General features: G+C 38.4%; 1 protein-coding gene across 3 annotated transcripts in view; it reads right to left on the reverse strand.

Moving 5' to 3' along the window:
* TXNRD2 (thioredoxin reductase 2) overlaps positions 1 to 13,169 on the reverse strand; it is a 36,564-nt gene that overhangs the window by 12,996 nt on the left and 10,399 nt on the right. For all 3 annotated transcript variants that reach the window (XM_054219517.1, XM_054219516.1, XM_054219514.1), the window contains 3 exons: positions 12,825 to 12,916; positions 10,183 to 10,357; positions 1,390 to 1,526 (listed from right to left, as the gene is read on the reverse strand). In XM_054219517.1, the coding sequence (XP_054075492.1) occupies positions 1,390 to 1,526; positions 10,183 to 10,357; positions 12,825 to 12,916 (404 nt within the window). The remainder of the gene's footprint in view (positions 1 to 1,389; positions 1,527 to 10,182; positions 10,358 to 12,824; positions 12,917 to 13,169) is intronic.

Below are 13,169 nucleotides of genomic sequence, written 5' to 3' on the forward strand. Positions count from 1 at the left end.
AGAGTTTAAAAGGAAATGGCAAGTCATTTGCATGAAGATGGAGACAGACAGGAAGAAACACATGTCTACATAGAGGGGAAGAGGTCAGGAATGGTCAGCAGATTTATGAGATTTAAGTGTCTCGGTCAGTTCCAGAGCCCAGTCAGAAATTTGCAGGACTATTCCCAAGACATTAAGTAACCTGTTACACATCTTCAAAAACCCTGAGCATCTGTAGGGTTTATCAATCTGGGAGACCTTTAAAAGATTTTAAACATGGCAGAATGAGAAATCTTTTAAAGATCTCCCAGATTATACTATATATGGTTTTTGGATATTGCTACAGTTTTTAGATTTACCAGATTTATAAAACAGCTGCCTTCACTATATCAAACCCAATCTTGATAGGAAGGCATGCGCTCGATTCCATTAAGTTCAACAACAGGTGAGAGAATTCTGCATCCTGCAGTGCTCAGCCTCTATAGTCCACACATTGCCCCCATGTTTCAGGAAGAGCAGGCAGCTGATGAAAACATCCTCCTGCAATGGTACAGTTCAGAATCCAGACAAACACTGTTTTTAATGAAGACAACATATTTGAAGATGCAGGAGATACTCTGAGTTCTTCTGTAAACTGAGAATTGAGGGACTGAAAGTATTTGAGTGCACTTTGATCAGGACAAGACATTCTGGCCATAGATAACTGAAGACGATCAATAGCACTACATTAAGGCCACAAAACTCTGGTTTTGCATCTATAATAAGGAAATAATTTTGCTGAAGTTATAATGTCTCTTCCTTTAAAAAAACAAAACAAAACCATACTTCATGTTTATTTGGCATAATCATTCAGAAATTATGAACAGAAGTCAAATGCATTTAGAATTTGCAGCAATTTTTCGTATTCTAGAGGAAGATACTTTTGTCAGAAGCATTTTGTGCGAGGGAGCAGAAGTGCTGTCTTGTGACCAGTCTCAATTAAACCCCAAAATACTAGAAATGGAATTATAGAACTTATCACGGTCATTCCCAGTAAGTGTATTTAACTCCAGAAGGTAAGAACTGCTTTCACTCAGCATTCACAGGCAATATGAAGTCATATGTCTGAAGTGATAAAAACATTATTAGAAAGATAACTGAAGTGATAAAGACATTATTATTAGCCTCTGACCAATGATGCATTCCCTGATAAACATCAGTAATAATCTCTAACACTGAGATACTCCACAAGATCCATGTGAAGGCAATCACTGACCCAGGTGGCTGGCGTAAACACTACAGCTCTGCAACATGAAAAAGAGCAAAACACTAAGATACACGCTAGAGCATGACGACATCTGGGCACTGGTTATTAGTCAGGAACAAAGTCGGCTTCCTGTTATTGTAAAATAGTTTATGTGGACTCAGTACCTCTGTTATGTCTCCAACTGCATAAATGTGAGGAACAGAAGTAGCTTCGCTGGCATCAACAATGATCTTTCCAGTTTCAGAATTAGTTTTCACTCCAACTGTCTCCAAATTGAGAGTTTCAGTGTCAGGGGCTCGGCCTTAAGGAAAAAAGAAATTAAAGTAAAAACTATTGGAAAATTTCATCAGTGTTCATTTAAAAAGCTGGCATCCTCCACTGTAGGTTCCCAAGAACTCTGTTCTATTTGATAGTCCAAGAAGAAACAGGGTAAAACTCACCGCACACTGAAAGAGCTGCAAGGGTGGGAAGTATGGGTATGGGTGTCTTTGTGAAAGGAGCTCTACTGTTATTGCCTTTGCTCAGACTATTTCAGAGAAAGTTATCCTTTAAAAATGTGCAGGACAACTCCCACTGCAAAAAGCGCAAACCTCACATGATTTAATATTTATTGCATATTCTAAATTCAGTTTCCTAACGTAGCCTGAATATACGTATAATAACTAAGCAACTTCTACACTGAAAATTTCTGATAAACATTAACTGAATGGGACTCAACAGCAGCAAACAGCCTGTTGTGCACACTTGTGGGTAAAAATAATGCTGTTCAACGTTCCTGAAGTCCTCTTTTCTTGTTATCTGATATGCTTATCTTAAAGCTTTTTTAGTTCCCTCAGCTTGGATGAAAAAGTTTACCAACTCAAGTCCTTAATGCTGAGTTATTTAGCTCAAACTCTGTATTTGAGCTACTTCTGTAGAGTTCAGAAACATTATTCCTAGACTTTAGAAACACTATTTTAAATGGATTTAAAAACAAAAGAGGCAAATTCTACTGAGCCTAGATTTTATTTCTGCTTCCTTGATTTTAAATTCTCTCGTCTTTAAAAAAATATTTTTGTAGCGTTTTCTGCATAGAGTTACCACTTACACCACCAAAGTCTTGATAACATTACACTGAGCTTTTTCTAGAGTATCTAACAAAGCAATTCCTGACCCAGAAGTTGGAATCTTAAATCCTATCTCATTTTTCAAATGTATTCGAACGTTAAGAAGCATAGTGAAATTATCAGGTACTCCGAAAATTTGTAGGGACACACAGGATCACATAGAAAAGATTACCTGAATATATCCAAATGAAGGAAATTTTATAACATTGCATCCGTTTTTCAAGGCTATAAATGAATATGGCTGTATCTACATCGACATATATAGGTCTCCTTTGCGTGAGTCATGGGTTTGTGTTTGATGTTAATACAGAGCTACAGCAAAGCAAAACAAAAAGGGAAACGTGTTTCATGACAAAAACAAGCTCTTTGATGTTAATGTAGGAAATTATTAAACAAAAGGAAAACCTGGCTTGTCAGTACAGACCTAATTATATGTAAACATATGATTCACTGCTTTATACATCTGCCATATCGCCAGGCCCCCCAAACAATGTCACATCTGAATGCCTCTGTAAAGACTTCTGTGTATTAATTTCATCTGGTGAAACCAACACTTCCTCTGGGAGCACTGACTGAAGCTGTCGGCACTCGGCTATCTGTCTGTCTTCCCTTCTCTCGTCCCCATGGGACGTAGATCTGCTGTTCCTTCTCTGCCCCCTGCTCCCCAGTCCTGATGCTATCAGGCAACAAAAATAATAAACCTCCAGGACCTTATCTTGGCTCGGATGTGAAACAACTTCCTACCGTTGTATTTCTTTGTGTATTGAGAGTAAAGCCTGGATATTCTGCAAATGGACAACTAATGGGGTTTTCTAGTTTCCCCTCTTTCCTGCCAGGCAGAGCCAAGAGAAAGCTTAGCACGCAATGGCAGGCACTGAAAGAGGAAAAAAAGAAAAACTGTCAATAGAGTCATTTAAAGACCTGTGACAACAACAGCTGAGTTTATCAAATCTGCAGGATAACACTTAACCTTTCGATTCCAGTCTATTTTAACACACGTACAGCTTGGTATTAATAGCTAGGAGTTACAAAAAATGTGTCACTACTCAAAGTGAAATTTCTCTCCCAACTTTACTGCCTAAATATTACTTCTGAAAGCAAAAACAAAACTTTAAAATACTGAACTGAAGCTTTATTGGCCTTTAGCCCCACGCTGGCTCACCTCCATAAGCCAGAATTACACTTACTGGTCTTGCTTCACCTTGCATTCAGTAGCTTAGGTTCACGATTATCCAATGTGTCTTGCTAAGTTTTAAGGTCAAATTCAGGAAATTCTGATTTTTCCCAACATTCACATACCTGTATTATAGAACCAGTTCTCACTAGTATTGGATCAGGACAGTTGTTTCATACCCATAACTCCTAAGTTTTTTACATTTACAGTTTCAAGAAAGCATGAGTTTACAGCTTATTTCTAAGATCCAGAGGGCAATAAAACACTATACCAACCCCACCAGGCACGTGGCACAGAGATGGCCCCATCCCCCTGTCCCCCTCCTCCTAGAGCCAGCACATGTGCTTTTAGTTTGAAGATGTCCACTGCCCTGAAACTGGCCCACAACAAGGAGCATATGGTTGCTTAAGACACAAGATTAGATTTAGCTTTTATTCAGAACAGTAAGATATTATGCCTGACATCTATAAGAAAGGTGCCAATTCTAATCTGACCCGTAAAAAGGTTACCTGACTCCTGCACTTTTAATATCACATCATAATCTCATTTTTAATAGGCCCATACAATAACCACACACCTGGGAAAACCACACAGATCCCTGCTTTCAGGTCCTGCCCCCATTTGCTTTTAACTTTAAAAGAAAAAATAGTTTTTTGATTTTTTTTTTTTTTTTTTGTAAAATCTAACATGACTTCCTAAGGGGGCTGCCAGCCAGCCTAGCCCCAGAGTGACAAGAGACGGGTTACAGCACCCATCTCAGACACGTGCCAGGCTGGTTATATGGTGACGGGGCACTTCCGTGAGGGGCTCTGGGAATCCCACTCGCACCCAGAATAAGGTGAAGCAATATCAGGCTGCTGTGACCTTCAGGTGCAAGACCTTCAGCAGTGGAGACTGAAGCAACTAAACTGAGAAGAAACCATAGGAATAGGCATAGTCAAGTAAGTAGGGGCAGTAAATGAGTGATAGCATACTCTTGCACACAGTGAGATTTCCCAGGGTGATAAAGGTGCAGCTGACCGCAGAATTTTATAATGGGTCTCCTGCATTTTCTTCATCACAGAAGCTACAATGTCTGTTTGCCCCCCAGCATTTGAAAAATCCAAACTAGAGCCAACCAAGCATTTTATTATCAGGCATGATACTGCAGATGGACACTGTGAGGATACTGTAGGGTGACAGGATGGTTCTTCTGGCATAAAACTTAAGCCAAATGGTCTTCTCCACTTCTTCCCTACACATTGGCATGTGCACACATCACTTCATAACTTTACCCAATCCGATCTCAGTTTGACCTTAATCAAAATCTCATCTCTGTTCCTAGTCTTGGTACACCCTCTCTCATCTTGTTCTGGGTGCCTGATGCAGTCCCCCAATTAGTTTCAAGACCACTACCCTTTCCTCCTTCAAATCCCTCCTCAAAACCCACACAGTGTTCACTAAAACACAGACAGCTGATAATGGCTAATAAAGACCAATTCAGTGTAACTAACATTCACATTACGAGAAAATATTCGCTACAGTAAGAAAAACTAAGGCAAAAAAAGTTCAGAACCACATTGATAACAGCATACACCAATTTTACAAGGATGTTTTTAAACATATAATTCATTACTGATAAACTTTCAGCATGGCTGCCATAATTTGAAAATAACGTGACCCTTAATCAGCGCTAGGGCAGGAACTGGTTCTTTGCCAAGTCTGCTAAAATGCACTACCTCTTATAGCATTGGCTAGTAATAGTACACAGAAGAATCATCTCAGCAGAAAGCTTGTGGCAGCCACGGTGCGATTAGTAAACACGCGGCCATCACCACCTTCTGTCCAGCTGAAGGTACCAGTGTCCGCAGACAAGTCACTTTGGTCCTACCCAAACAACAACAAGAATCTCCAAGTGAAATGTAACCAAATGAAAATGTTACAGCACGCGACAGACTTCTAACAACTCTATTTGTTTTGTTCTCAAGGTCCTGTACAAGGTAAAGTGGGCTGGAAACACTTTCTGAGAAGAAAGCTACAGTTCACCTTTACATTAATTCTCGCACACTGAGCTTGCTGTAACCAAAGGTTTTGTACCACCTTAAGAGACAGCTCTGCAGCCTCAAAAACCAGCACCCAACCACCACTCCCAAGTGAGGTCATTGGCTTCAATCTCCTAGACACTTACGGGATAGGTGAACAGCATGTGTGTTCTGTAGAAAATGTCACAGTAATTATACTGGTTTCATCAAATGACCTTGCAGCATCTTCGACCATTTTGTTATTTGTTTATAACACCGTTCAGGTAAAGGCCAGCCATCACCTATCAACTCAAATAGCACCTCATAGTTCTGAATCCAAAACGTTCTCTCACATGCAGATTAGAGGCATAGCCTAGCATCTAACTTCTCCTCAACATGAAGAAGCAATTTTTGCAGTTACAAGCTGGTAAAGTAGCATAAAACAAGAGTTACACTCCAAGTTTATGGGTGGGTTAAACAAAAGAAGGAAAAAGTACCATCCAGGCCTCTTTCAAAGCAAACAAATTACCAGCACATTAAAAATAGCCCTGTTGAATGAAGTCTGACTGAATGTCATTAAAACTAGATATTGGGAAAAAACCTAGAAGCACTGGCTGATGTAATGGGAATGACAATTTTCATTAGGACCGCAGAAACCACATCTTACCAAGACAGTAATAAATTAAAATTAATGGGAAAGAGACACAGGAAGTTCAGAACAAAGACCCAGAGCCTCAGCAGACCACGTCACGTTAGCACTAACAGTTGTCTGAGATCAACCAAGGTGCGTTATTTTTCACTGAACAGTTCAAAGGTTAAGAACTGGATGGGAAGACTGTTCGCAAGACGGATCTAAAGCCCATCCCCATTTCTATAGGGGCTGGCCGAGATACACTCACAGGAGATCACAGCAGTATTTTACCATATGGGACTTTTCAAAGAAAATCTCCAAACAAAATTTCTGTTTTCTTAGTTAATCCAAACTGATTTGGTTGTAAGACTTGAAGAAAACTACTATTAAAAAAAAAAGTTATGTACTTAACCCCTTCTTGATATTGAATGGCGAGGACTTACTTTACCGCACTACAAAATAAATCTGCCAAGCATCCCGTCTGACACAAAGCCAATCTGCTTGGATAGCACGTGGCGTGCAACACCTGATACCTGTTCAGCTTTACACTGAGCTAAAGTTATAATTCCATTTTATAGCAAAGATGATATTATTTCAAAGACATGGTAGCTTTCCTCTAAGCTTATGAATGTGAAGGAACTTGAGAATGGTTGTTCCAAAGCTCTCATGAGGGAGAAAACTCTTTTTGCAAAGCCAAACTTAAACTCTGCTGCTGGCCATTGCTCCTTCTGTTAACAATTTACCGGCACGCTACCTCACTGCCTCTGTCAAACCAATCCCAGGAAATTTTGTAAAGAGCTGCTCAGTTTAATCATCAATTCAGTGTTGCTTCTCCACACTGTAAGACCCCATTAGATATGTAGCAACTCAATATCTTTTTTAAGCGCTTTGTGAATAATCCAATTCCAGTTACAGCAGTGATCTTTTGCAATCTATTGCAAATTCAATTGGAAATAGTATTCACTAATTCCTTTTACATATTAACTGTGTTACAACCGCAGCATTCAATCCACAGGTTTCAGTCCTCCAACAGCCGAAACAAACCCACCCTACCAAGCCTGCTCTCCCGCAGCTTTGCCCTGCAGCTCGGCAGTTGCAGCTGCTTATAAAGGTGCCAATCTCTGCCCTTCCCTTTGGGTGAAGGCCCTACGTTCAACCTGCCCACGCTCACGCTTACCATTGCTTTGTAGCTCAGGTATATTAGGTACCTAACATACAAAATTTTTGTGTGTCCTTAAGGGCAGGGGGAATACTATATAATATTAAAAGTTTATTGGTTCCATATTGAACAAAAAAAAAATAACCTCAAAAGCTTATAATTTCAGGAGAATTCTCACAAAAGCAGAAGACTGAGCACTAGCAAAAACCAGAAGAACATTACGGGACTAGACAGGCAGAATCAAATAAAGAGCAAGAAAGAGTTATTTCACTGATCTGGAATATAACAGTATAGTCACCCAGCGAGGTAACAAAGACCCACAACAGTTACCTACAAAAGTTTTGGATTGAAACCTTTAAATTATATTAAAAGATACAAAAATGAGATTTATTTATTTTTGCCTCACATATTTTGCCTGGTTCAAAAAAGCTGCTAGGAAAGCAAAGAGAGCATTGGCTTATCCATACAAACACAAAATTACACATTGCAAAAGATAAACAAAAATCTTCATAGAAACACAATGTAAGTGTTTTTCAAAGGGCCTACATTAAGAGATGATACCGTAGCTTACCGAACTCAAATTATCCCATCGTCAGTAAATATTTTTAACGTTATTCATGAAATCCTACTAAAATTCCACAATGTGCTTAAAAAAAATTAAGGAAATGTCTACTATAATTCAGGCTACGATTAGTTAACAATAGCGGCTGCTTTTTAACTAGCTCTACAAGCTGCCTTTCTTCCATCAGTATTGTAACTGGCACATCTGCAGGCAGGAAATCCTCAGCACCACCAAGTTTCCCAGCCTATTATCTGAGACACCTGGTGTGGGTGTGTTGATACAGAGCAAAACAATGAATCATATCGACTGCACATCAATTAACCAGCTTTAACTGTTAATGTGTTTAATCCTTCAGGGTAGAGTGCCAATTTGAACACTTAAAAAAAAAAGTCAACACAAAAAACCCCAAACCCTCAAACTATTAATTTTGCAGTTTCTAAATACAGATTGTAAATCAAATCTATGACAAAAATTATAATACATGTAGTTCCTCTGTATCAAAATAGTGAGTGAAATCACATTACAACTGAGTTGCAATAGTATATCATGCAACCTCATACCATTATAATTAACAGTAAACCAAGATTTTTTTTCTTATTATTTCAATTTAATAGCTCTTTTCTTCCATCTCTGACAGAAGTAAACAAATCGACTTGACATTTCACAGGAACGACTCCACCTCAGTAATACTTTCACCAGGAAGCTTGAGAAAAATCAAATACCACATTTAGAAATCCATTTTTTGGAAACATTTTCATATCACCTCGTGAATATTATTCTACAGTTTTCAGGATTGTTACATCTCCAGATAGTATGACCTTTTTTGCTCTTGACAAGCACTAGTGTCTTTGATTGGTTCTGGTGAGCATAACTCATTATTATAGGCTGTTTCCACAATTTGTAGAAGCCCACCACACTTACAGTAGAATAGTAAACACAGTAAGCAAAAGAAAACGTTTGTCACAACACACAACATTGGGCTATTAGGAAGAGACAAAGCTGATTTAACCAGCGGAAAGGAACAAGAGGACACCGGGCAAAATACGAAATGCTGTAAATGATCGGTTCCTGTTTCTTTTAATGGATCTATTCTACGACCACAAGAATTTAACTTTAGCTATTACCAACAAATGAAAGAGTAGCGCTTCCCCACTACTCTGAAACAGTAATCTCAGATAAAAAGAATAGCATAAAAATGAAGTAGTTAAAGAAATTGCTAAAGCTGCCAGTGAAGCTGGTCATTCCTCTGCATCAAACCAGATTTCTTGGGCAGTAATCCTAAGACTATTGTTCACCAGGTATCATCTACTTGCCAAATATTACTACTACTTTTAGCCATCCATTATTTATCTAGAATTCCAGATATTCACAAAGCTTTACAAGCACAGAAGACAGGAGGTCTCCTATTCTGGTGGGCTCGTAGTCCATCTGAACAAATATAGCAACTGAGGGCCAAGTTCTAGCAGCAGCAAACGAGCAACTTGAGGAGGCAATGCAGAAAGGGTATTTTCATTCCTGTGGGCTGCAGCCTTGTACCATACATCATTTAGTGTGTTAATTCCTATAAGAAGTAATGTTTGACTCAAAGGAGGCAAAACCCAGAATTAATTCCCATTTCTGGTGATTATGCTCATAGCCGTTTTTCACAAAATTCTTTTAAACTGATTTACTCTGACTTAGGCATTGTATGTCAGCTCCAAGGGGTATGAGATACGAGAAAGATCCTAAACAGATTTTCGAAAAGCTCTGAAGTTCCAAGGTTCCCTGCAACAAGCTCGGATTTTTAGGGACAATTACTTCCCTTTTTCCAAATCAGATGATGGCTGCAGTAACAAACTTCAGCAGCATAATTTAGAAAAATTCCTAGAAGAAATGCTGCCTGTTGAATAGGATAAATAGGAACTTGCAGTGAACGGCTTCATGCATAAGTCAGGAGGGTGGACTTAGAGAAGATGACCTGCACGACAGGTGTTGCTGGAATTCATGCTCTCAGTAAACTTCAAATTCATTTTAAGTAAACTTGAAAATTCATGCTTCCTCTAGTAAACGTGAGGAAGACTAAGTGGTCTCCCATTTCTTGCAGCTCACGCAAAAGTAGTTACCACACATTTCTTCCATTCACTGCAACTTTCATGTGTTTTTAGACTGTAAGTGAGCAAGTCAGGCATGCAAGAAATGAATCAAAAAAAAAAATCTATCAGTGTTTGGGTCACTAAATATTTAATGTAAAAAAAAAAGGGTGTTTGGCCCCATACAACATGATAAGGGGACTTCATTTTCAGAATGGAAAGCACTGAAAATAAATGTTAAGATAATCAGGTTTACCTACTGCCCACATCACTGTGTTAAAGGAATCTGTTTCTTCTGTGCCCAGGTCAGTATTTTTCCAGGTGACTTGCAATCTGTTGCTCTCCAATTTTTCAACTTTGGTTGGGAAACATTTCTTTAAGAACTTCGTGCCATAAGATTCCATGTGCTCAGTTACTAAAGATGCCATTTGCTGTTGAGTAGGGGGAGAAAATATTGTTTATTCTTAGAGATCTGACCTTTTTAACGTAAAGCCCTCCTTCAGCCTTCTTCATGAAAATCCAGTAAATACACCGTGCATTTCAAACATTCTTTGTCACTTAGTTACTATGCATTCTCAACACATGATAATTTATTAAGCCACTATGACCTGCAACTCCATTCCAAGGGGCATCTACATCTGAATATTCAAATTATTTTTAAAAATGTAAAATAGTATACAAATAAAACAGTTGCTTTTAAATCATTTGCTGCTTATACAAAAATAGCATCTAGAGCTATTCCATTTAACGTTACCATAATTACCATTTTCTGGCAGCTTGATGAGAATTAAATACTTTCATAAAGCTAAGGAAAAAAAATATTTCCCTTTGCCATGACACCTGCCACTTCTCTGCAAGAACTATGAATCACTAAGGTTTCCTGGAAAGTTCTACTACAAAAAGGAAATAATACTTTTGTCTTAAGAGCCTGTTTGAAAAAATGCCACACCAGAGTCGAGTAGTAAAGTGTCACATTGACAGGTTTATCTAAAGATGTCATTGCTCTTGACTGCAGTAATTCTGGTTGCACTTTGTCAAAGAACATGTTTATTACTTCAAGGGTATTATCACAAAACCACTCACATAGAACAACTACATGCAAGCTCTCGGCTTACAAAAATTTATTTTCCAAGTTGATATTAACTAATACGAAGGCAACAGCAGGGATATATCTCTTTAGAAACATGACAGCTTGCTAGCCAGTTTCCATCAGACCCAATGTGGCTACAGGCTTAACACAGTTTTTATTTCTCTATTAATACTTTCTTAACTTTGAAGTGTCCATTGTGCTCTTCCTGCCTACAAAGGCTCATGTTCTTGGAGAAAGCCCTACTGAAGCGTTTTATGGAGTGCCACACACAGCCTCTTTACACTACTCCCTGCTTGCTCAGATCTCATGCTGTTACAGGTGTGGAGTTCTTCAGCAATGACTGCAAATCCCGAGACACATTCTTATACGATGTTTTGCAAACTCTGGTACACATACCACGAGTTTTAAGGAAGCCACTTCAAAGTGGCTGGCATGCAACCAGGAGCTGCCACTACCTGCAGCAGTACTTGTCACTGCTGCTTCTAACAGCAACGCTCCCTCCTCAAAAACTGTGCTGTTACTTGTGAAAGTACTTTTCCTACACAGTGTACGTGCAAAGAAGCTCTTAAAAACAAGCCCATAGTTCTATCACTCTTTCACCAACTTTGGCCTGTAAGTATTTTGCACTATTGCAATTAATCATTAAAAAAAAAAAATCCTAATTCATGACACCAGGAATAATTAAGTTAATGTGCATTCATTCCCATTCGGAGAACACTATTTTCAAGTGATTAACACGACACACTCTTAATTCTTAAGACTGACATTTTACAAAGTTATTTGCCTGAGAAAAAATATTGTTGGAAACTTGAAAGAAAAAGTTCACTGGACATGTGAGTGACACCCCAAAACTCTCTCGCTGTTTTAAAAACACTACAGAAATTTTTCCTTCAAAGTAGTGATAGCATCAAAATCTTGCAGGGACAGAAGATTCACAATCACCCTTAACGTGCCCTCCCTACAGCTCTAGACCAAAAGGACTACCAGGCTACCAAAGAGATCATCTCACCTGTAGAACAGAGGCGACAAACTCACATCATGTAACACCTTCACTGGATCCCGTAACTTGTCTTTAACCTATACTACCTTCTAGTGCTTCTTTAAGCAGTTATACTTCTGACATGGATCCTATATAAGACCTTTTCTTGTTGTTGTTGTCTTGTTTTGTTGTCATTTCTAATTGCTTTTAACCTCTTCATACAGGAATGGGTTTCTGGCCAAAACTGTTTTCTGTTTTGTCAGCACAGTCACGACCACTTACACTTCTAATTGAAAGTCTTTGCTTTTAATTTTCTCCACCTTAGGATTGATAGCTCCACTGAAATCACTATATAATGGGTTTTTTTACCTAGTTATAACCGTCACTGTTTTGAAAGTGGTAAGGTCAAGATTTCTGATTCCTACAAACCTTCAGCTTAGTGATGTATTTATATTCATCATAATGAACTCCACATTGAATTGTTCCATATTAAGTCAAATAGTTTATTTTAAAAAGAATTATTCCTAACTCCTAGAAATTCAGGACTATTTTAAAGGGATTGTCTAATGTTTTTAGCAGTGGCATAAATCCCTGCCCTGCTTCCTAACCTTCTCAATCTTGTTTTCAATTAAGCAGGAGTTAAAAAAAAAGATTTACTTTTCTGAGTACGGTATCAAGAGCTAGTATTTATTTAGTTTCTCTTCAGAAAGCACATACTAGCAAGTGTTTGGAGAAGCCAAAACCACTTTTTCTTTAGGAGACAAAAATAATAAAATACACTTTTAAATACATTTGATATATAAGGAGACATAAGATACACTGTACTCACCTGATCAAACCCGCGAAGCGGGATACTTCTCATCATGACTGTAGTGTCCAACCCAAGGCCTGTTAGAAAACCAGCACACTCAAGTGAAACATCTGGTGAAGCATCAGTTAAGGAAATATAAACAATAATTCCATATAAATGCAATATAAAAGGGTGGTACACAAGTGAGCTTTTTACCTAGAGTTATCAAGTTCTCCTCGCACAGACAACATCTTTATTTTGCTTTTGTTGCTTAGAATAAAACTCCAAAGCCTGAGAATATTTTCCTCATAGATAACATTGTTTTTAAGATCCTGAGAATTTATCCTCACCTGACCTTAATTCCCATGATGCTACTGCACAGAA

This window comes from Rissa tridactyla, chromosome 13 (assembly GCF_028500815.1).
Source record: "Rissa tridactyla isolate bRisTri1 chromosome 13, bRisTri1.patW.cur.20221130, whole genome shotgun sequence".
Lineage (NCBI taxonomy): Eukaryota > Metazoa > Chordata > Aves > Charadriiformes > Laridae > Rissa > Rissa tridactyla.